At 41.7% G+C, this 25,341-nt stretch overlaps 1 protein-coding gene across 1 annotated transcript in view; it reads left to right on the top strand.

The window, feature by feature from the left end:
* Positions 1–25,341, top strand: part of IRSp53 (Insulin receptor substrate 53 kDa) — a 163,326-nt gene that overhangs the window by 125,276 nt on the left and 12,709 nt on the right. Inside the window, exons 5-8 of the mRNA XM_033331056.2 lie at positions 13,637–13,698; positions 24,394–24,465; positions 24,543–24,746; positions 24,973–25,164. Coding sequence (XP_033186947.2) covers positions 13,637–13,698; positions 24,394–24,465; positions 24,543–24,746; positions 24,973–25,164 — 530 coding nt within the window. The remainder of the gene's footprint in view (positions 1–13,636; positions 13,699–24,393; positions 24,466–24,542; positions 24,747–24,972; positions 25,165–25,341) is intronic.

Here is a 25,341-nt window from a genome sequence, read left to right as displayed (position 1 = left end):
ACGAATGGTATTTGTATCTTCTTCCATGTATTTTTGGCTACTCGAAACAATGAAACCATTCGAGACAGTGAAACATCGTGAGTCGCGTATACCCGTTGTGGCAAACACTTAACAGAACTTCGTTCGGCCGAATATATGTATATTTCATTTAATCGTATAATCATCCGCTGGAACATCTGGTTCTGTGACGCGCAACAGTGTATGCCAATCCGCGCGTGAGGTGTACGTTTTAATTTGTTTAATGACACTGTTATATCGAGAAATTAATCATCGTCGGCCGGACTCCCCGGTAATTTCATTTAGTCAAAAATCTGTGTAGTACGGTCTGAGTTGAACCGTGATAAAAATTTGTGGATTAATCCACGCGTGATTCGATTCGCCCGTGTATTTTAACGTGTTGCGACTGATTCGCGCAAACTGATGCTGCTCAACGAGCGGGACCAATTTAAATAGGCGGTATTGTTTTACGACCAATTTGGTTGCGTTCCGTGAAATGAAGTTATTCCGCGATATAAAATTTATAAGACTGCAATGCCTTCTCTGGCAAATAAAAAGTATTAAGCTGTCCGAAAAGTGTCTTTCTTTTATAGACGCGTCTTTTACAACGACGCATCTTTATACAAACATGAAACCTAATCTGTCGAACGTTGTGATATTTATCTTGAAAACACAAAATGGATCATACGTAATTCGATAAAATAATGTAAAACAGAAAATGTTGTGTATCCGTTATTTCCTTATAAAACGGAAGAAACTTTTCGGACGACCTAATATAAAGCAGAACAAAAATAGAACATGAAGATATTACATAAAGTTTCCGCTTCACTGTTATAAATCGTACAATTATTATTATTACGTACAGGGAAGAATTCTATGCTTTTAGAATACTATGCATAAGAATACTATGAATCGAAATTGGGTTAAACTCATTTACCGTTTTCCCCTTTTACATACATTCGTTTCGTAATTGGCGAATATCTCGTACTAAACGATCAGTTCGATTAATGATGATCCTCTACTCTAATGCCCGTTACTTTATCGGCGGGTCTCTCGAGGACACTCTCCAAGCGAGATGCTATCGCAGAAAAATCTTGGTCAGCCAAAAAGCAGACGATTCGGCTGGTGCACCGATAATTGCAGCAAAACCGTGTGCTCCACGGACAAGAACGTTGCTCGTGCCGGAAAATCGTCCAGGAAGCGAGAAAACCTTACTTTCCGAAACGAGATAGGGGCCAGTGGAGGATATACACGAAGGGGTGGCTGGAGGTTGCTTCGGAATTTAATCTAAAGTAGAATCGCACTCCCCCCGGGAATAGCTCGCTTACACTTTATCTTATTTCGCTTTATACCTTTTTGCGTGCTCGGAATGGTACTTTCTCTGTATAATATCCAGCCGGTACGAGCACGGATATCCGTCCGCTGGTATTTGCGACTGTACACCGATGCAACTTACAAGGGATGCACTTAAGCGAATGTTGTCACGCTCGTTTCGCGTGATGGCGCGACTTCCAAGAAAATTTCACACAGTGAAATAAGCTGATTTCGAAAAAGCGCTGAGAACTCGAGCTTTCCACGGTTGCATTCGCCGATACCACGATACTCGCAAACATTCCCCTCGTTATTAAAATGAAATTGTATATTATGAACATCCCTACGAATTTCATAATAATCGGCAAAATTTCAACGCCAACGATACTTGTTCCGTAATCATGAGCTTCATACATACAAATTATGCTCATTCTTGCCCGCGTACAAACACACGGATGGATAACAGAACGGCCGGGCAATTCGTTTAACAGAGCTAAAAATCAAATCTGTAAATTGCACGGAAACGCGATACGAATCGATATGTTTTTAAATTAAACAAACCTACCCTCACGACGTGACGAGGAAACGCGGCCTCTGGTTACCCTCACCTGGTCGACGCACTCGTTTATCGTTTCTGCATATTTTTCTTTCTTTTTGTTTTGTAATACTAGCAAACGAAAAACAAAAATATGACCGTCCGAAATATTCGCATAAAAAAGAGGAGAGAGGAAATCAACGAGAAATGTGTAGTCATACGGAAAACGGCGTATGCGTCGACACGCGCGTGTAAGTAGTGGAAATATGCGTCGCGAAGACGCAAGCGTAGCCACTCGCAAATTTTAGGATGAATGTACGGACAAAGAGAGGACCGGTGAACGCGTTACACAGCGCTGAATAACGAAACACGCGAGGGAAGCGGCACGTGCGTGCTCCATCCCTCTTCCTGACAGCTCTATCTCGCGTTTATCCGGCGAATCTACCTTCCACGGGGACGCATCCTCCGACCTTCTACCCTTATGAACCATTGCTTCCACGGAATACCGAAATCTTTCGCGGGGCCGAGAATTTCGAAGTAGTTTGTTCGAGGATCTTGCCAGCACTGCGTCTATATCACGAAGAAGAATCGAGCCTCGTCGAATCTTTGAGCCTGCACATACGCGAGGGGAGATGAAAGTGTAATGAGCCGTAACCTCGGTGTTCCGCGGATTTATTCCGCCGGGTTCGGTGGATCGTGCGTGCGGAGAATTCGCGCTTGAAATATGAACCACAGAGATTTATATCATGAACGATATTGCCGAAACACCGGACGATAGTTGACGTTGTTCAATTTTCCATAGCCGCGCAATTCTGGTCAGAGGTAATTTGCGGAATGTTATTCGATGTTTTCGTTTATACTGGTGAAGCAGCAGGATCTTTGTCGGGTGGATTAGAGCAAAAGACGCGTGAATGATGAGTACTTATGTTAGTTTACGGTACTAAAGACGCGAAGAAAGATATTTGAATCAGATAACTGAAACACAAGGCGCATGATCGTCTAAGGATTTGGACACATCTGAATCGGGTAAAGTCGATAAGCTGCGTGCAAAAGGATAAAAGATAAATAGTGACGGAGAAGCAAAGTTCAGAGTGATGAAATATAAGAAATGCTTCAGCTTCGAAGTCAGGGAATATTTTCAACTTTAACCTTGTTTGCTTGGTCTGTTTGGATTCGCGCTCGAAGAATCGGGGAGAGGGAATTTCAATTTTCCACGAAACACAGACAAGTCCACGGCGTTATCTTCCACGACTCGAGCTTATCAAAAACCGACTTGGAAGAGAGAATGGAACGCAGCTTGACTCTAGGTGTAATCGTCAGGTTATTTTATCCTCGGAACGTCTTCGCTCGGAGGCATTCGCCAATTAGGAAAGGTAACCTTCCCAGCGACGCTCGTTTATCGTTGGAATCTTATCTGCACGCAATAAAATGGCGAGGTACGGTCGTTTTGAATCGAGGCCCCTTTCCACTGATCCGTTAATAAGATAAGAAATTCAGCGTAACTGTGTTCTGTAAAATTGCTTTTCCTAAGATCGCGGTGTAGTTTATCGCAGTATCTTTCCGTCTTCATAGAATAAACCCGTACAACAAGATGCTTCTTAATCCTCGATCGATGTTGCAAATGAACACGAAATGAGCAAAATTAAAATGCATACCATAGAATCCAAAATTCTTAATTGTTAACCATAAAATTTACCGATTGTTCATGCTATTTATATCCGCATATTTTCATTTATAGATACACCAAGACGCACATTTTGCAAGCTATAATATTTCCAAGGTTATCAGCAAATAATCCATAAACAATCTAAGAGGTTCACTATCCGAGGACGAAAACCACCGCCTCGCCCCTTTCATCGAACCAATTCGAGTTTCAGTTTCAAGCAGCACTTCGGATGTAGTTCAAGTAACCCTCGACTAAATCCACTCTGTGGACACTCGATGAAGTATCGACCCCCCAACAGGCTTTCGGGTCAATTATTCGCGGTAATGGAACATATCCGGCTACCTGCGTCCTCGCTAGTTTTTTCCTTCCGCTATGATTTCTCCCCTTTTTCCATTTTCGTTTTCCTTGACACGCTGCCAGAGGTAATGCGATGCTTTCGGCGTCCGAGAAGTCGGCTCCTTCACGGGGATTCCGTAACAAAGGAGAGCCGAGAGGACGTGTACGTGTTCCGCAGGCTGGCACGAGGAGAACGGGGTAAGGAGGAGAGAACGTGAAACCCAAGATGGCGCCATCGAGACGTGTCGCAGCGAGTTATGAAACAAAAGGGTGGCGCGAGTCGCGCTGGTAGGAGCAGGCCTGCCGCGCCGCCGAGGTACAGAAGGCGACGTCGCTCGAATCTTAGGGTGCATTTCCATTTCAAATGCGCTGATACGAGGAACAGCGACGGAACACCCACTCGTGTTACTATTTACTTGTGCGAGCCAAGGGAGAGTAAGCGAAGCAGTAACATCTCGGTTCTCCCGATAGGCACCCTTTTCTCTGTGTCGCTCTTTCCCATTCGTTCGTTCGTTCTCCATGGTTGCAACAGAGGAAATGCAATTCAATGTAATGAAACGCTTTACCATCCGGAGGACGGGCCAACTCGGACGCGTTCAGGAGACGAGACAGTTTTCTAGGGAGCCCTTCATGGTTGCGTAGGTGATTAGAGCGATGCCACCGAGAGGTTTCGTTGAAAATACACCAAGGGTTGGGGTGAAACATTCGTCCATGCTTTCCAAGTCTTGCGACGCTGTTCGCAATTGAATGGCGTATTAAATCCAAAGCGAACCGGAGGGGTTGTGTTGCTAGTTTTGATAGAACTGCGGACAGAAAAATCTGTCGATGCTTTCTTCTACTTACGAAGTTGATGCTTTCTTTTACTTACGAAGTTGGTCCTTCTTTAAAACAACTCACGATGCGGTGGCTTCTTTAAAAGAAGCACAGAGCAAAGCAGGAGTTGTGACAATAAACTCGACGTGTAAGTTCAGGATCAACTTTCTATCACAGGTTCGCGAACGTAAACCTTCCGAAGTTTGTCAATCTGCCAAAGTGCAGACTGTCAAAACTTTGTCACCGAACATACCTACATATATTCATATTCCAAGCATAATAGCAAGTATCAAGGAATCGTGTAGGATACAGCGCGAACGTTCTTATCAGCCAATTCCATTATCGAGATTACATCATCCACTCGTTCGATTCCATGGGTTTGGTTTCCCCCAGACGATCGGAGAAAGTCTGTTCACCAGGGAGCGGTGATCCCTCAGTTTTCGCGGCGCAGCTTTTATTCGAGCACGTGCGACTGGGTGCCGGTGTCCCACGTTAATTAGTTCGAGATGGTCGAGCTGGCTGAAAACTGTTTGCCTTACCCCTCTTCCTGCGCGTACAACTAGTTAGCCTACGGGGATAACTCGCACCGTGATTGTTGTTTCATCCTCTTTCCATCTGGCCAGCCTTTCCGCTTTTCCTCCCCTTTCTTTTTTTTCCTTTTTTTCTTTTTTTCTCACGTCCCGACTTTTTGAACAGAGAGTCGGTTAACGTCGATGGGACGTCACCGTAGCCAACGTAGATCGTCGCCACAGATGCGTAAAACTACCCACGTCCTCCCGGAAAGGCAACTTTTGGGTCCTCGTACCCAAGTACCGGTCATTTTCCCTCGTTTCTGCTCGGCAGCAAGGGTTGCGTCTATCCCTTTCTAATCGAGGGATGAACAGGGATATCACGGTGATTTGAGCAGGAATCAAATAGCTGCAGGGTAGATTGATGTCGCTTCTTGGTTAGACCAGATGATTGATGCTTGGACATGTTTGATAATCGGATTTGGAGGGTAGTTTCTTCAACGGTGTGCTTGAATAAATTGTTTTCGGAAATTGGATAAATATTCCAAGCCTGATTGGTTGATTGAGTTTTAATCTCGATGATCAGTTACGTTCGACTGATAGAGAAGTGGCCATTCCATTCCTTAATGGCGTTACAGTAGAATCTGGAAATTCCTGCGATTTTCATAGATCAGTCGATACGTTAATCTGATTTCAGCACAAATCAATTAGGGGTGAAGCGTTTCGAATAGACCTTTCAACGATCGAATTTATCTTGTTTTAATTGCGTTACCTCTGTCAATTGATCGATATAGATTAAAGAAAGGAGTACATCTATCATTGAATGATAATACCTATTCATCGAATTTTACTTGTGTGTGTTCTGGGAATAAACTAGAAATAAAAATCTCTGACTTAAGAGCAAAGTGATTTTGTGGTAATAAATGTTACTTTCCTTCGATTAACTTTTTGATAGGTAATTTAAAGACGATGTTCCGCTTGTTATTCCTGTCAAGCATAGAAGTTATGATAGTAATAACTTCTGCAACAAGCTTATCGAATTACGTTACTTCGGTAACCGGTACTAAATTTCACTCATCTAAGTTTATCACTGAATCCTCTCCTCCATAGACTGTGAACACCCGTCTTCCTAGCTCAAATACCCTTGCTCAATGCATCGTTCTAATAAGCGTGTAGTTTGGGTTGTTAAACACACTTTAAAACTTACCTCGGATCGCCGTTACAAGTAATAATGATCGTGTTTATTCGACGGATAATTGTTACGAATTAAAATATCTCTTTTGTACGCGCTGCTCATTATTTATTGTTTGAAAAAGTTTTTATACCGAGCGGATTTGTTTCGAAGGCCTCGTTAAAAACTACCCCAAATTCTATCCATTTTCATGCCAGTCGGTAAGCTGAATGCTAATTGTGCCGAATCAAATCAACTTTTAGAGGCACATTTTCAAATGATTGTCACATTCTGCTATAAAACTATAAAATTCTTCATCCGAATATTTTTTGCACGTGAATTGAATATGTGAAATATGGTGCGAGTGCACTTTTTTCTAAAAACGAAATGTCTATTTATTTAAAAAATTCTTGTTACTTTCAACCTTTTGTGAATGACTTCCGAACTGCTATAGCTTAACTCTATTCGATTTTCTCAAATTAATTGCCACTTATACCATCCATTTCCTGAAAAATACATCATATGACAAATACTATCTCTGACTCGCGTTCTTCGGTGGCACGTAGCGTATGTCAGCGGAAGTCTCAAGTTCCGCATGGACTCCTTCCATCTTCTTTGGAGTCAATTAAAACTATCGCCACTTTGCAGGCGCGCGCTATAGCGAAGGTATACATTCTGCTTGATTCATTAATTAAGTGTTCCCGGGACGTTTCGTGTTTACGTCGCTGCTCGGGACCCCTTGCGTATCGTTCCTGTATTTCGCTTGCCCCATCTTCCCCAGTCATCAGACAGCCGCGTAATTTTGTTTGTCTTCGTCTTCAGTTTTTGCGAAGGCCCCCCACGAATTCGATCTTAATTAGTAGCATTAGAGATCACATCAAAAGGAAGGGAAATGAAATTACCCTATCGGGGGAAAAACTGTTTGACTTGCAGTTCGAGAGACACTTTTTTCGATTGCTTGCCTCTCGTGGGACGTGCGCGAATCACCGCAAGATACAACAGTTCTCTTTCCCCCTCGAGCAATTCGTTAGCGGTACAAGTGGACAGCCTTGAGAGATTTAATACTTTGTCTGGAGTTGTGTCGTATAGTTTTCCAGGTACCGACGACTCGCAGCATTTCTGATAGGCTTTAAAGTCGAGCGATAGTTCCGTTCCACTTATCTACGATCTAATTTACTTAGGATTATATTAATTAAATTCGAAGATGCTAAGAGGATACCAAAGGAAGTCTCCTTTCAAGATTAATGACTAATCCTCTTAAATAATTCCTGCATTGCGCGCAGTCAACCATTGAATACTGTACCTGGACGTAACATAAATAGCCGTGCCAGGTATTACACTGTTGTATAATACACAATTCCTATTTCTATGAGATTTCCACGTCAGGAATTTGTATCCGGACGTCGGATATTGAAGAAATAATTTTTAGCGAACAAAGTCTTTTCTAATTGGATTATAAACATGAAATAGAAAAAGATTATATTTTTGGACTTGTTCCTTCGTATATAAGGGAAACCAATTTTAACGAATAGAAAGAAAAAGAATGTATGTATTGCCATCGTACACAAATTGAACGAAACAAGTGCACATGTAGACATGAACAGGTCCAAGGAGATCCAATTTTGAATGCATCCCAAGACCTTTTCCACGAGAGAACACGCAGACGTTCGATTTGTAACAAAATGACAAATACGGTAGAAATGGCGGAATGGAAGAGACTCGAGCTCAAACGGAATGGACGATTTTCGGATCAAGGAGAACAGCAGAAAGGGGACAAAGCCGAAGGTGGTTGCGATCGACCAATATTGAACCACTGTGGATAAACGGAATTTGTTTCCGATTCTTTCGTTTCCGATTCGTCGATTCCTAAAAATTCCACGACGAAGTCAAATGCGATATTTCCCTAAAATATTCGATCTTACATTTATTCTCCGAAAAACAGGAATTTCACTTTTTTATTCCGTACAAAAATATTTGCAAATCTATGACGCTAAATCAAGCGAATTAAATTGGTAAAAAGCGGACGAGTTAAGATATCTGAGTCGACGAAGCTCGTAAAATTGTCAGCCATCATTGCTTACAAAATATACCGCACTGTTCCACGGTTCTGTATAAATAATGCAACCCGCCATAAATACACATAAAAGTTCTCGCGAGACCGAGATAAGAAAGGTTGAACCGCGGAAAGTGGAAAGCTTGGCGCGTCTTGTAAACTTTCTTTGGGAATTCTTCATGACGAAAGTTCGAACAGGCTGGCCGAGAACGTTCGACTGTCCAAGATCGACGCGGATGCTCTTGGGACATCAAATATTCAGCTTCGCTCCTCCCTTTTATAGGCCGGTGCCCGTTCCACCATTTACGACGTCTTAAATTCCTCTTGCACATTTTTTACGAAACGCCAAGTCACGTGCAACGCTATTTTTTACGTGGCCGTTCCGTGAGTCGCAACGAATGGTCATGAGGGTTTAAACGTTGGCTTCTGAATGAATATGTTTATGATCTTGGCTCGCGGAGAGCACCGAAAGCCCAACAGAGGAGGGAGCGTCCCTCGAACAAGGGACCAACAAAACACGAAGCTGCTTACCCTTCGCTCTCTCGTTGTTCTTTCATATTTATTCTCTCGAGTTGGACACGGACTTTTGTGGAGGGGGTGTCATTCGGAAAACAGGATGGAACGGCTGGCTAGCGATGGCGAATTTTTCAGACGGTTTGTCGCTCGGTGCTTGAATTCGAAAATTCACTGGAGTAATTAAGCGTTAGAACGGTTTTCACTGGCTGCGTTCGAGACTGAAATGTGTATCCTGCATTTGAGGTAAAATTACAGTTTAAAACGCTTTGCAGAAAAAAAAAGAAACAGTGACAACAGTTGACTGGTGTGTTTCACTTTTAATTATCGTTATGAATTACTCTTCCAGTGAAAATCATACCACGGTCGTTTACTGAACAACCGGACCATGTTTTTGACCATTGATTAACCAAAGCGGTAACATAAACCTAAATAAAAATATATTTCACTCTTTGCATTCGATATTTCGTATATTTCCGCATGTTTCCGATATATAAATCCATAAATGCGCAAATATGCAAAGTCTGTCGATAATTCTCAACTCTGACGGAAAGAAATCGTGAACCGTGTAAAGCTACAATATTACGCAACTTTAGCGATGCGGAGCACACATGGGAGGCGATGTCACAAAGTAAGCTGAACACACCGACGTAACGTGACGGTTGGAATAACAGCTACGCGTTCCGCCTACTCCAATGAATCGTGTTCCAACGAAAACCACGTCGTATTTTGGGGCAAGTGTCTCAAAGCGATACGCGAGTCTTCTTTGGACCGATGGTACGAGATCGGAAGTGCGGTCTACCGGCAACTTTTCGCAAGCACAGTCGGTTATCTGATCGGCTTCCATAGATCCGCCGTTGGTGTTTACGTTACGAGTTAAGCCCCTTGCGCCTAGCATTAAACCAGCCCCATCGAAGCCACACATCGGGATTCAAAGCCCCATAAGCATCGTTACGCCGCGTTACATTCCCCTCCCTCCCTCTTGACTGTCGAAATTACTGACACCTATGTGCGTTCGAGCCTCCCCTGGAAATTAATCCGTATCGTATTCGTGCTAGGCACTCATTTCCCGTCGAAAGTAGCGACGTAAATTGACCCTTTGGGGACCACACCGAATGACCGGACTTTTTAGTCTACGACTCTTGATCGGACGCCCCATTAATTCTAATCCTTCATGCCGCTCTTACTGGATTTTATTTTATCGTGTCTATCGTGTTGGTGAATCCATTGAGGATCAACGTTGCGTTAAAGCAACATTTCATTTGCGATTTTTCGCACTATTCAATCGAGCAATTTACATCGTCGAACTCTATTTCTCAACGTTTGTGGCTATGAAATGGAATTTCAAGGATTCGCTTAATATTTCCTTCGTTACTATCTCCGCCACCTTGATTAAAGAAACTAATGTATTCATAACTATCGTGGTAATTATTATGTTGCCTGGTCTTTAATGGGTAAATCGTACGGTAAACTTGGAAAAATGTGATATTTACGAACGTCGATTATTAGTAACAAGCATTCAGTAGGCTGATATACGGAATATAAATTTATGATATGGTATTTCTTTCATACATACTAAAAATTTTTCCAAGGAATAGTATCCCCTAAACCGCATATTCTAAAGGGATTTCAAAACATGCGCATCGAAAGTAGCTTCTTGAATGAAACCTTGGTATGTCAAGTACGATACACATGCATCGTCTCACAAATTTACGTGCGCAGCCGGATACGCGTACTCGTCCACGTGAATATACATACAGATGTACATGTAAACGAGACCCAACATGTGCGCGGCTTTACATATGCCAAGGGATCACGATATTGTATGGCTGAGATACGATGGTGGGGTGCTTAGATAGTTTGCCTTCCCTTTATCCACGTGATTCCTCCCCCCTTTGTGCCATTACGAACCCTCCTAGACCCGCTATCCTTTCTTCCAACCCTCTCGATTTCGGTACACCTTTCCGCACGACGGCACATCCGCCGCTTAACTCTTCTTCTCACCTTCGACTTAGCAAGCCGCAACTCCGTATCCATCCTCCAACATTCCCTTGACTCGATTTTCGGGCTGGGAGTTAATACGCGACGCGTAATTCAGTAGGAGAAGGCGGGCGAGGGGCGGGCAGAGGCTCGACGAAAACAGGAATGGTAAGTAGCTGTCGTCGAGTCGACGCGTATGATAATACGAAAGCGTAAAGATCTTGCGGCTTTGCAACATGCTCGTAATTTTCAAACTTCAAGACACGGCAATTCCCGAGCCTAGCTACCACTGATATGCTAAATTGCTTTGTCGATTTACATAGTTCACGGGAAACTATTAATTAAACGAACTAGGTTTAATTCTGGGGATTGTGGACGAACAAATTCTTATATCAGTGATCGTATTTATACAAATTTTTATTTCCCAAGGAATAGTATTACTTATATTCTCTAATTTAATTAAAGTAAGAACGTAAACGATGTGGCAGAATGGTCGTCGATTATTAGGGGGAAACCTCTTGGCTGAAAGGTTTCGGAAACGTTAATCGTGCACGTTCGTTACACGTAGGAAGCCCTTTGCAATTCGTGCGGGGTTAAGTGTGACGAGGAAAGGAAATCTCATATGTCGAGAAGTCCCAGCACGTTACCCTCGATCCACATATATTAACTCAAGAATTGAAGGGGACCGACCAGACAAGTTCTCGACAAGATTTTGATCTTCGTAATCCTTTCCACTTGACTTTCATGACTCCGGCCCGCGCAATTCATTTCTGTCGCTTTCTATCCTGTTTACGATTTACAAAGATCCAAATGAGAAATATTATTTTATCTTTCCTTACTGTGTACTTTAATATTATCTTATCGGATTACGTATAAACGATAACACGAAGAATATTGAAAAATTAAATCAATATTTTTTATTCGCGTCGACCTTATTTCCTCGAGGAAGAAACTCTGCTTTTACTCCGGGGTGTAGAAAACGTATAACAATATCGAGTCGTAAAAGAGTACGAGGCCCTTTATCGGAGAATTTTTTAACACCATCGCGCGGTTATCTTGCGGATATCTGTCGTCAAATTTATATAAACCTAAACAACGATTTTATGACAATGAGGGCGTATTTAATGTAGATACGGTGCACTAAAAAACAACGGAACCACGTTTCAATGAAGCATCTAAAACATTAGCCTCTTTATGGATTTAGTCGAGTCACGGTAAAGTATTTATACGGGAGAAAAAAAATGTAGAGAATGTATATCTCGACTGTACATTAAAGTTGACGTTGATGTACGGGCAAAAGGAATGAATGGTTATAAAAGGATTCGGTGGACGTGACATTAGCGCGAGGGTGCATTCTCCGAAACGAGACGCAGGGGAAACATGGAAATTTAACGCTGGCCGCGTTAATTAAACGCTTAGACTCGACGATGAATAACAAAGTTAATATTTTCACGTAGATTTAGATCTTACGGTAACTGGCGAGTCTCTATGGAAATTCTATTCTGTGATATTTTTAAGAAAAACGTAATACGCCTCGATTATACCGTTTATCTCTCTATTGTCTGGCGAAAATTCGCGAACAAATTTTCGTGTACACGTTTAACAGCTTCGATTACGATAAGTTTGCACACGGTGGAAGTTTCGATGAACCAAAGGCTAGTTCATAGCTGGACAGAAAACTTCGGCTGGGCCAATTTTATTACAGATACCTTAATAATCTAATTTAAACTTAGAGTTGATTGACGTTCATACAACTTAATTAAAACTTTAATTAGTCAATCAAACTTAAGAATATCCCATTACTTTCCATTTCTTTCCTTCTTCTCTTAACACAAGAGCAATTTTTCGGTTAAACATTATCAGAGAAAATAGAAAAATTCTATCGACGTGTATATACGCGCAGAGATTTTTTAACGGGATTCCCTTGTTCGGTTAAACTACCAAAAAACTTTCTTAATTTCGAGCATAAAACATAACTCTAAAATAAGTTGATTATGTCTTTTACTATCCACTCGACTGACTCGAATTCGCTCGGCTAAGCTACTTCCGGCTCTGTAACATCCTCTCTTTTCTTTACTCGCTGAAAAGCTTTTCTAAAATTTATTCCCACTCCGAAACTCCTAATCGTGTTCCCCCAACGCAACGCATGCATACGTAACACACCAAACACCGTGTGGCGTCGGAATATTTCTTCCAGAGGGACTTCCGGGAGCGACTATCGCAGGAAGGAATGGACAGGAAATGAGAAAGATAGAGAGAAAAGAAAGAGAAAAGGAAGAAAGAGGGAGACAGACGAAGGGAAACTTTCCACAGTGCGGTTCGATGAAGCTGGCCCAGCCGAAAGTTTTCGTTCGAACATCAACGCAGTGACTTACTCAAAGCGTCGCGATCGCGATCTCCTTTCCTATTTCTCCTTTTTTCCTTTCACTTTTGTCACAAGCTTTTTCGAAGCTTTCGGGTGCTTTCCAAGCAAAGTCACTCGAAAATCAGCGGCAACCGCCGGAACGTGTCTCTAGGAACTCTGGCGGTCGTTCCGGTTTCTCGCTCCCTTCTTTCTCCCGACGGCGGCCTCGCTCACCCTTAGCCACGGATTAAAGTATCGACGACACCAACCGCGCCTGAATAATTCAGGATCAAAAGTTTTAACCGCAAGCGAGGCGAAAGCTCTTCATGGTTCGACGCGAGTTCCGCCACCGATCTGTCGTTCGGAGACAGCCTTTCAAAAACGATCGAAATTCACTTTCTGTTGCAGGATTCGCGCTGATGAGGATCGTCGAAGTCTACAAGGAGATCCAGGAACAGGAAATGAATATCGTGAGTAATTCCGTTTCTCTTTATCGCACAAAATTGATCGCATTTTTTTCCGAAAACGGATGTAATTTTCACTGAAATCGAGAATACAGCAAAAATGTTGAGTTCTTGATTTCTTATCAACGATTTAACGCTAAGGTAATATTCGTTCTCTATGTATCTTTGAGTAATTTGAAACGTTTAAAAGCACGATATAACAATGCTATCAATTATTCAAGACAACGTGCACAATCTGCAGGGAGTGCGATAAATCTTCGACCCTGTAAAGAGTGTTTTCACACCCCTGTGCACATCTACCCCGATAAATTGCATAGAGTATCCCGAGCCACCGTCTAAAATCAAAGCTTGAATACTTCATAAGAACGATCCACAGTAGGGTAGGCATTCGTAACGAGCTTAGTATCCCGGCTCCCAAGGAGGATACGAAGAAAAGGCAGCGAATAAATGATGTCTGGCAGTCGGTGCGGGCACGGCCTGTTCGCGTTCGAATTATTTAAATAAACGACCACGGCTGACGCAATTAAAAGTAGAGAAGATTTATGCGGGACGCGCGAGAAACCGAAATGCACGGGGACGAACTTCCAACCCCGCTGGAATATTAATTGGAAAGTTAAAAGAGAGTTTTGGTCATTTAGCCCATCTCTGGCTCTCGCCCCTTCCCCCTAATCACCAACTTTGTCCTCCCTTTATCTCCATCCCGTTTCGTTGCTATATTTCTTTCTCGTTTCGACGAATACCACGCTCATCCACCACCCCTTTCTATTTTTCGTCTCTTTTTCTATCCGCCCATTCAGAAACACATGGAAATCTCTTTGATCCTTGCACGACCCTAGGCTGCCTCCGGGGTGAGATTACACACCTGCAGACGTCTCTTTTGAGGGTGAAAATTCGTTCCGGCCGTAACGACATGTTATTACGATTTCGCCCCGCGGACAGTGATACGGGCCGCTGTGTTTTCAAAATGGCATCCCACGAGGAAACATCTGCCGAGGAGTTCCCTGGATTAGATCGCGGTGATATTTAAAAGGATAGAACGTGTGACCACGATTGATCGAGAGATCTTAGGCTATTTACTTGCGCAGATTGTCAAGACGACAAATAGTTTTTGGACGCTTCCTGGTTTCATGTAAAACGTGACAATTCGTTTAAACTCTCTTCCAGATAGAGTTTTGCATGAAATAGACGAAAACATCTTAGGGTAATTTGCCTAACATTTTGAAGTACAAAAAGTCTAATCATTCTTACGATTTACCTCACTTTCTGTAAGCGTCTCAATGCTTACGAACAAGGATGTACGTTGATTAGACGTCTCTTGCTCCTCTCGATGAATGCTATGCATCAAACTCAGTAATAAGTCTTCAACACATTTCTCTTATCCTGTATTTTTATATTTCGCATTCTCCTCCAGAAGCACCATTGTCGAGGTATCAGAAAGTCCCATTTTCATTTCAATGACAATACGCCATAAAGATTGTCGCCTTCTAAACTGCTCGCTTCGTCGCGGTGTTTAAAATCCGTGCAACCCCTTTCCTCGTTTCTGGCGAAATATATTCCCGTCGCACGATACTGTTCTCCTTTATGGAGAATATTCCCAACAATGATCCCTGGCCATTATAAACGATCCTCCGTAGCAGCCGGTGCTGGAATCGTTTTCCACCGAACGTTAAAGTCTCCGAAGATTGAGCCCCTTTGATCCCTCGCAGCTCCCAGTTTGCAGCAGCGCGCCTTTCGAAGCGAACGAAGAACAATGTTTCCGGCAATAACGAAAAGCCGTTATTGCGCGAGAGATTTCCGCGGAATTGCGACCGCCGTCATCCCACCCAACTCGTTCGGACCATCCGCAAACGTGAAAACCGCACAACTCCGTGCACAGACAGTCACCACGTTCCAGAATTCATCGCAACTAATTGTTTCTTACGTGACCGTAGTCCATAACTTGCGGCTACCGCTGGCCAGAAAGTAATTGTTTCCTTTACTAGTTTCCAGACGCGGTTCTTTATAGCTCCCAAGAGCCAGCGTTATCGAGACCGACCGATATTGAATGATTTAGTGCTTGTTTCTTCTCGCGAGAAAAAGAGATTTGTAGAATAATCGTCGACTCTCAGCGGATAAGGATTGCGGAGATATTGCGCGTTTTCAAAGAAACTTCCCGACTCTGTCTCTTTCGATATGGGAATGAGTATGTACTCGAGCTTGTACGCTTCGAACTATAAATTCGACCAGCAACTTAAAATAGACTTCGCGTCTCGGGTTCTACGTCGAATTCGATTTAGTACTTTCGGTAGAGCCGTCACGTTTTGTCGATATGGTCTTGTTAGCTTTGGTCGTTCAACTAATTTTGGTTGGATGCGCGAAAGTAAAAATTGCACAAGGATCTCGCGAGACTATGTTAGATTGCTTTATTATTAGAGAACCTAACAAGGGCTTTAAAAATTGTTACAGTACACTTTCCTTTTTTTGCACGATTCTTTCTTTGAAGGGAGGGGAGGGATTTTCAAAATTACCTTCGATTTCATTATTTTTTCGACGCAACATCCGACGAACCTGTCTACTGCAGCAATACACGCGCAATGGATCAAAGTGTTAAATCTCTTTGCAATTTCAAAAAACACAGATCGCCGATAGCTAATCTTTTTTTTCGTAGACAAGGTTCGATTTTTCGATGTTCGTGCACATTTCACGCGTACTTTCCCACGCTTAATATTTTCATGCCGCGTTCCGTACATATGTCTCGTCTGCCTGTATTTCGTTTTCCGTGAATTCTCAGCGGGCCCTCGACCTCGGGACCGTTTCTACCACGCCACTGCACTACAATATTATAGGAAACGCATATCCGAAGCCATTCACGCACGAAAGGTCGTTGTCTCAGGCCAACGCGCACACAGCATTTCTCCATCCTCGTTTTCATGCTTTCTTCGCAGCGGCATTTCTCCCTCGACTTCCATTCCCGCAGATTACGTCAGACCTCAGCCTCGTCTGGCAACATTCGCGAGGATGTCCTTTCGCGCAGCTTCCACCCCGGTGTCTCGCACCTCTTTCGAGCTCCGTTGCCAAGCCTAATCGCGCGGAAATATACAGTGGAAGAACAATTTGGTCCGGCCGTTGAATCAGTTTTATGGGTTTAAAGACGAACGTTGAGAAACCGTTTAAAGTAACGAGATTAGAGTTGCGGTCGACGCGGAGTTATCTGAGTACCGATGCGACCCATAAAATTCGCAACCTTCCGTTTCGCGGAATCAAATAAAATACAAGATACATGTGTTTTATGGATTGGAACCAGTCTCATCGAGTTATCTTCGAATTTATTTATCTCGAAATAGCTGGCCGTTGCAGCGTTCCTCAGATCGAATAACCGAAACGATTTTTAATAGAAATTTCTTTCCATCTTTTTTTTCTCCCCCAATGAGACTACGCGGATATTATTGAATTTTTTAACCCAAAATTTTATCGAACCTTGAATATATCTTTTTTATTGCATTTTTCTCGGTCAAATAGCTTCGAATCAGCAAATTGTTGCAATATAATCTGTCGAAGGAAAAAACATTTGAAAAATGCAATCGGTGCAAAAAACGTTTTAAATATACTGTTATTTCAATATTCACGAACAAATCCATTCGTAATACGTATCACGCCCTTTCTTCCACCGATTCGGACGGTATTATGCTAATTTAACTGCTTCAAAATCTCGCGAGAAAAGTTTCGAATATGAAAGTTTGATTCCGTGTAACAACTCCGATGTGAAATATATGGATTGCATAGAATTTTGTTCGGTTGGCTGTAAACCTTCGACGTTTATGGTTTCTCTTATCATCAATATCATTCCTCGGTGCACTCGGGCATCTTCTTAACAAGATAAACGACGCCGATTTCTTCCTCTTGGTCGAAGAGACTAATTCAATTTGGAAGGGTAATACCTGGGAAGTGTCAGAGGCATTATCGCATTTTTCTCCGAGACTGAAAATCGACTACGATGTTCGACGACCGAATGAACGAAGACTAAAATGAGGACAGGGATGACAGAAAATGGAAGGAGGTCAAATTGCCTTTCAATCTTCAAGGCCGTGAATGGGTAGATATTCTAGCTATTACCAGGATAGATTCTTCTATATATTTTACGGCGAAATATCCTTTTGTGTACTCTCTCGATAACTTTTCGCTCGAGTGTCTTTGGCAAAATTTAAAGATCATTTCCTCGTGCCCGCGACTTCACCTTTTTCTCTTATCATTCGACGATTGGTTATATATTTATCCACGATTGGTTAACCAATCATTGATAAATCGGAAGAAAATAATTTCTTTGGTTACATACGCGCGACAGAATTTCTTTATTAGAAACATATCACAAAATCTTTCATATATCGTAGAAGGAAAATTGTATTGAGGATATTTAATATTCGTTTTGGTATCCGAGTCAAAGTGTATTAATTTTCAACGAAATGATAGTATACGCTTTGTACTGATATCAGGCTTTAATTAAATATGCAGTAAAACATTTCCATGGATGACATATCTCGAATATCTGACGGCGCAAAAGCATAAAAGGGACGGAGAAATGAGGAAGAACAAATGAAGTTTCGGATTTAAAAGCTTATTATTTTCACCTATTAATACCTAGAACGTTCTTGGTTTATGGAAAAATAATTGACAGAAACCCGATGCTGTCATCGAATAGACCGTATTATCAGAACAAATGAGAAGTTTATTGTTCCAAAGAACCTAATTAAAAATGTAACAAAGTAATGTCAAAACTCGATTGTAAATCAGATCCAGAACGAATCAAAAATTTTCCTACGTATAAATTTCAGCTTTGTCGCTATCTCTAACACAAAAAAATGAATTAACGACAAACAAAAGACTCTTGGATTTCACGAATTTCTATTATGATTCCTATTCAGAATTGATTCCGATTCTCTAGCTAAAAAGGGGGGAAAAATGGATGAAAATTCTCTGTCCTTTTCTCCTCGTCTGGTATGCCTTCATTGTTACAAAAGAGTACACGTCATCGATTGATCGCGCGTTGCTGGCTCGAATGGCTCCGTTTGTTTCTCCGGGGAGCGAAAGAGAAACTTTTGAGATATGGTTCTCGTGACGTGTAATTCGTAGCTGCGATCGCTGGTGAAGCATCGTGGGGAAAAAAAGAAAAAAGAAGAAAAAACGCGGAAACCCGACTCGATATGTAGTTACTGTCAGGACGGACAAGCGACTTCCCTAGGGAAAAGTCGCCTCGTGATGAAAACTCTCACCCGTCTACGCTAAAGGTTTTTTTCAGCTTCGCTTGTCGATATAGTTTTCTCATGAAACGAGCAGAAATGATAGTGGATTATTCCAAGGATTCTGTTACGGCTAAATGCAACGTGAATGGCATAATTTTTCCATTGTCTTCTTATGAACGTAGAAAGCGGAACATATAAATGAAAGAAACAAACGAAAGCTCCAAGAGCGCATCGAAAGATTAATGACCTAGCCTAAAAATTTCAATCCATCAAACGCGAAAACTTTTCAGGCTGCTGTTTCCGATTCTAGAAGCCAGGATAACGAGAAAGAAAACATCATCCAGCCTTACGTTCTTAAGTGGATTGGCAAAGGGGTGAGAGAAAGAGTTTCGTGGAATGGCGAAAGAGGGAGCAAGCGAAGATGAATCCTTCGAGTGGTCTGGCTCAAATTCGAGCAGCCTGCATTACCTTTTGAACCTTTTGAAGCTATTGCGTGCCGGTGAAACGATCGTCTGCAAAAGAGGGGGAAGGGCCGATGGACCCTTTCGCGCAGATTAGCGGAGAATCCAATGGGCTATGGTGAAAGGTCACAACTCAGAGGGTCTTCTATGGTGTTCAACGATGGTTATTCAATGCGACCCCTTGCAAATTTTTCAATCGAACCATTATCGAAGTTGAAAATACTCCTCAATGCCTGTTTGCTGAATATTAAAAATATATCTTCGCAACTGGACTGGTTAAAGAGTCGCTACGTCATGTCAGGGGAGCAAACTTTCTGAAAGTACACGAAATACACACGGGGTAACAATAAGTTCCACGTTCTAACGTTCGTAGAATTTCCTGTCACGGAATAAACGTGCGATGACTTCGAGAACTGTGAAAAGTTTTAATACAACTTTCGCCTAATTATAATTTCATAGCTTTTATAACGCCCCGGATTATATAATTTTATCACATTCTTATACAATATACATACTGACAACAAAGTTGATAATAAAAGGTGTACAGTTTCGGTTCGATAAATAACGTAATTGAAACACGAAATGAAAAGCGCATCGCGCGCGACCGGTCCATTCAACAGCAACAAGTTACGAATTTAATGATCACGATTCTAAAAGATCTCAAAGACTCTTCAAGGCTGTTTCGTACGCTGGAAAGTTTCGCGAGTCTGTGAACGTTGAAAAGTAAAAGTTCTCGAGCTGAGACTTCATTATAAACATCGCACCTTTGTCGAGAGTCTGCTACTACGATCGCTGTTACAGGATTTTCCTTGAACATGAATAGTCGAGTAACTTGAACGAATTTTCATGGGATCTCGTTAATCGTTTTTCCAACGGAAGGATCTTCTCGAAGCGATGAATCAGCAACAAAGACCGCGCCGATATATTAACGGGTCTCGAGTTTTTGCCAAGTAAAAGGTACGATACGGCAAGCTTTTTGTTCGTTCTGGTTGCCGAAGAATGTCCCTAGCTGGAAAGAAGCCAATCGACAAGCCTTGTTTTCCCTTTTTGTCGCGAATGGTAAGAGCGTTCTAAGATATGGCAATCGAGTCGAAAGTGTTGACGGAGACGTCGCTCTTGAAAACTTTCCTCAACATACATGGAAACGACATAAAATAAATTGTATATCGCGCACGAGTATCGAATGACGGATACATTTCCGTAAAGATGCTATCGTAGAGACGCAACCAACTCTTAATTTCAACTACTTTTTCAACTCTTACCTGTTTTAACTTCCCCATTGAGTCTTCCGAAGCAGTGCTACCTTTCATTCGAATTTTCTACGGTAAAATCATCGAAGTAAAATCCAACTTCCTAATAACTTGTGCTATTAATTTTAGTTTCCATAGACGTTTCAGCATGAAAATTGGAACAAAAAGCACGATGAATCTTCCGTTCTGTTGAATATCTCTTGAATAGTTATACATTTGTGAATACGGAGGCGTATGAAATTTCTCATTACACGGTTAGCCGTTTCGTTCGTATAATACAAGCTGCATTATGTTAGATTTGCTACAGGAATTAAAGTGGAAGGTTTATCCTATAATTCTTGTTAATTCTACTTCCCTTGTTCTTCTAGTTTTCTATTACAATTCCAGCCATAATTTTAGTTTTCTAATTCGCAAATTCTCCCAGCCATGATAGAAATAAATTGCATAGCAAAATTTTATATAGCTCATGACAAAAGGGTGCGTTACCTTTGAATAAAATTTGAATTTTGCTCGATAAATCACCGAATTATTCTCCGTATCTACCCACACCTAAAACTCAGACGTTCCGTTTTCTTTAAAATAAACTAAAAACCGATCACATTCCATAATCCGCTTTCCCGATTGCGAGTCGAGAATTGAACGGGGCTTGCAAGCGACTGCTATAACGTATCATCTTGTCTGCTCTAACGAAAAAGAAGCGGTGGTGAAAACGCGGGGTAAAATTCCCCTGGAACCCTCTAATGAATATTGAAACGCCCACGTAAAACTCGCACTCCCGCAACGTTAGACGTTCCATTGACGCATAGCACCCGGAAGTGCCCAGGATTCGGCTCGATGAAAGCGAACCATCCGGTTCAACCAGCTAGACGTCGAGTGGGAGGTTGGGAAGAGACCGCGCTGCAGAGGGCGCTGACGCGAGTTCCCAGCCGTTCAAATTTGCACACAGAGGGTGAGGATCAGAGAATGAGAAAGAGACAGGGATGTTTGCGCCAGCTTCTCCGTCGACTCGGAAGGTCCGTGACTTCGCCGGCTTTTTATACTGGATTTCCACATCCGTCTTGAAAAGCCCGCTTCCCCGGTTACATCCTCCGGCCCGCGTTTCGCGAGAAAGAAGAAGAAAGAAGGATGAGAGAGAAATCGAGGCTCGGGCCTTCTTTACTCAAAAAATCTTCGTATGAAATAGTGGAAAACGTAAAGAGTCGAGCGTTTGATGCAAAAGCTGTTTTTCTTTGTTAAAGAGTGGCTTTCTAAAAATCTGGATGCTGTAAATTTATTAGTTGAAACGCGATTTCATTTCATGTGTGCTTTTGTTTTACGCAACCGAATTTTTTATTTATTATTTTGAAGAAAATTTGTATCGTTTCTAACAGATTTGTTTGTAACAAAATATCTTGTTTTTTGAAAGTACGCTTCGTCTGGATGATATTGTAAATTTTATTCGCCGTAGATGGCTGCAGGTATCGTGTATTTTTATACATAAATATATTTTACGTGTTTTTCAAAGCCGCGAAAGCTAGTTGCAGGAATCTTTTCCGCAGCGTGTTCCATCGAAAATAATTGAAAATTCACGCAACGGTCTTCCGATTTTTACCTTTGTTGCGTACGAGGTACGTGCTGACACACGATCGCAAAGAACAAAAGAGAAATACTATACAACAGTGGAAAGGGAGGCGAAACAATGAAATAAGCAACCCAACACGCAATCCAGAAATGTATCGTAAAGTCAACTGTAAAAGTTTCGTACGCGGCATTAAAAATGCACTGTACTGTTTCGCAGCTGAGTCTCGTTTCCAAACGGCTTAATTAAATCCGAGACTTTGTAAATCAAAACATGTTCGTGGGAACAATATTTCGCTTGGAGCATATTGCCCGAAAAACTCGTATCTCAGTGTAAAAATTTTCCGAGAAATTTGCTTGTGATCGGATAGTTAAAAATACACGGGGGTGAAGCGAGGAAAAAAGAAAAGCTCGGACAAATAAATAACTCTACGTACTTCTACGTAGCGACGAGAAAGCCGAACGTAAAACTGTCAAACGCTTAAATAAAATCAATCGTGCGTGTGTTACGTCGCTTCAAGAAGAGTTGCATCGGATTCGAGAGTCACGAAACACGTGAAAAAAGTCCGTGTGATTTGTTTGACAAGCAATGCAAAAATAACGTTGCTTTACAATATTTTATACGCCGCGCCGGCGATACTCCCTTGATCTTTCTACTAGTTTTTCCCCTATTCTTTTCCTGTTAAACCTTTCGCCCGAATCTGAATTTTACAAATTTATTTGGACGTCGATCCTGCATGAAAGAGAGCAGATATATTTCTTTTAGAAAAATAAATTCCAATTCGGTATAAATTTTTTTTTCAAATCGATACTCTTACTTACTACGTGGCTAGAATTATATTTCCTATTTTTATAGATCTCGTTGTAATCCTCAAATAATATTATCGATGCACAGATGAGCGCAATAGTTGGAACTCGATTTGACCCTAGGTTGCTCTTAATTTTGGAAGAATGTTTTTAATTTTATCGAACGTAAATTTGAAGAAATGTTCTCGACTCTTTCCAAGTAGAATATACGAGCGTGCAAAATTAAACAAAAAATCGCGTTACTCAAAGCCAATAGATCTTTGGTGGGAAATGATCGTAAAGCACGTCGGGGTTGCATCGAGATCTTTTCAACACATCAACAGCGCCACTTCAACCCGCATTTCTCGTCCCTTTCGACGATCGCTTTTCATGGACAGCGATCGACCACCGATAGGAGGTTGCTTATTCGTGGAAATGTATTTCTGATCGAAATGCTGTCTCTAATCAATGTCCATTAAGCCGTGGAAAAAAAGAAAAAAAAATTCCAACCGACTCGTGTCCACGTTGCTCGTCCATGACTATTGCCACCTCCGCAGTTTTCGTTTCGGCGTGGGTTCCAACGGATGGATTTTCTGATTTTTATTTCGTCGTGCCCGACAGATTGCCTTGTCCACCGCACAGGAACGTATATGTGCAATTTTGGTTTTTGCTCCGGGCAACTTACATTCTTCTATATTTGCTGAAGTTTGGTGTACTAGTTACAGACGAGTAAATTCTTTACCGACGCTATTAAATATTGACTGAAATTTAGATAATACGACCCTTGTTACTAATAACCAATAAAAACTAAACAACTCCTGTTACTTCATTATCATCATATTAACTTGTAAATTAAATTTCTGATATTTCAGTATATATATAGTATTGTTAGTATTATGATATATATATTATTAGTACCATATTATAACATGATTATTAGTATCTTAGTATATATATGATATTTTTAAGTACATATAATTTCAGTTTAAAAACTTGTTTCATTTCCACTGCACACTCTTCGTAAACGTGTTCATAACCTCTAAATATTCCATAAAATTTTACTTAAAACTGTATAAAACGTAGGATGGTAAATCACGTGTAAGGGTCTCTAAAACGTTCCTAAACCATAAAGATAGAACCGCAAAAGTGACAATGCATCAAGGGTATCTACAATTTTACGAGATCGTATTCAACTGCTAATAGCGTTCGTCGTAACGTCGAAACCGGCTGAAAAACGGGTCAAGCAGCCGCTCGTAAACTTGTCGGCAACATCGCTGACGAAAGAAACGGGTGGCTCCTTTGCACTTGCACGGAAACGTTAAAAGTCCCTCATTACCTAAGCTCGTTTCGAATTCACTTCTGCTGGCTTCCGTGCTTTAAAATTTTCCACTTTCTTGAACTCTACTAGCTCGGCCGTTTGCTTGCTTTCAGTTGAAAGCGTTCTACGTCGACCTACTGGTTCCCCTCGAGACGAACCTAGAGAAAGACACCAAGGTCGTCCAGGTGAGTGTTCTCCACCGGCGTCAGGATATCAAGCGACCGCCGGATTTCTGAATAATGCAATAATACTTTTTACTCAGAGCGAACAGAAGAAGTTTCTGCAGCAGCACAAAACCAGGTCCGAAACTTACAGCAAAGCGGCGGCAACGATGAAGAAGCAGAGGAAGAAGTCAAGGGGCGCGAGCAAGAGTGGACTGGCCATGGACAAAGAGCTCAAGAATATGCAGATTCTAGAGGAAGAGAAGTCTAAGCTAGACGCCTTTTGTGAACAGAGTTTGAAGAATGTAAGTATGCAATGGACGAGGTCTTAAAATAAAAAACCGGGATACAGAGCATCTAGACACTTTTTTAGAATTCCCGTTCGCTGATATTGACAGACGATAATTAATTGAAGGGAACGAATTTGTGTCAGTTTTGACGTTGATGTAAATAGATCAATTGGATCAGACACGAAGAAAAAAGGATGATGGACGGACATGAGAAAGTATCGAGTGCTCTCCTCTTTTTCAGGCTATGACTCAAGAACGAAGAAGGTACGGCTTTGTTCTCGAGCGACAATGCTCCTTGGCGAAACATTATGCGAGTTTTCACGAGGTCGCGTTAGCTGCTCTTCATCCCTCGGTTGATAAGTGGCGCGAGGTAGCTGCTACTAGGGAATATTTACCACAATCCGTGGAAGACATGTTCGCTTCCAGGCTTAGAGTGAGTGATACTTGGAATATTCCTCTGCTATCATATTCTTTTCTCGAAATTTATTGTATAAAATGCATCTTTAGAAGATACGAGAGATTTGTAAAGATCGTACAACGACCGCTATATTTGTTTTAACGCATTTCTAATTTTTAGTAATTATTAGCAAGTTTCCCTCTTCGTCGATTA

The sequence above is a fragment of the Bombus vancouverensis genome, chromosome 12 (genome assembly GCF_051014615.1).
Source record: "Bombus vancouverensis nearcticus chromosome 12, iyBomVanc1_principal, whole genome shotgun sequence".
NCBI classification, from domain to species: Eukaryota; Metazoa; Arthropoda; class Insecta; order Hymenoptera; family Apidae; genus Bombus; species Bombus vancouverensis.
This window is presented reverse-complemented; position numbering and strand designations above follow the sequence as displayed.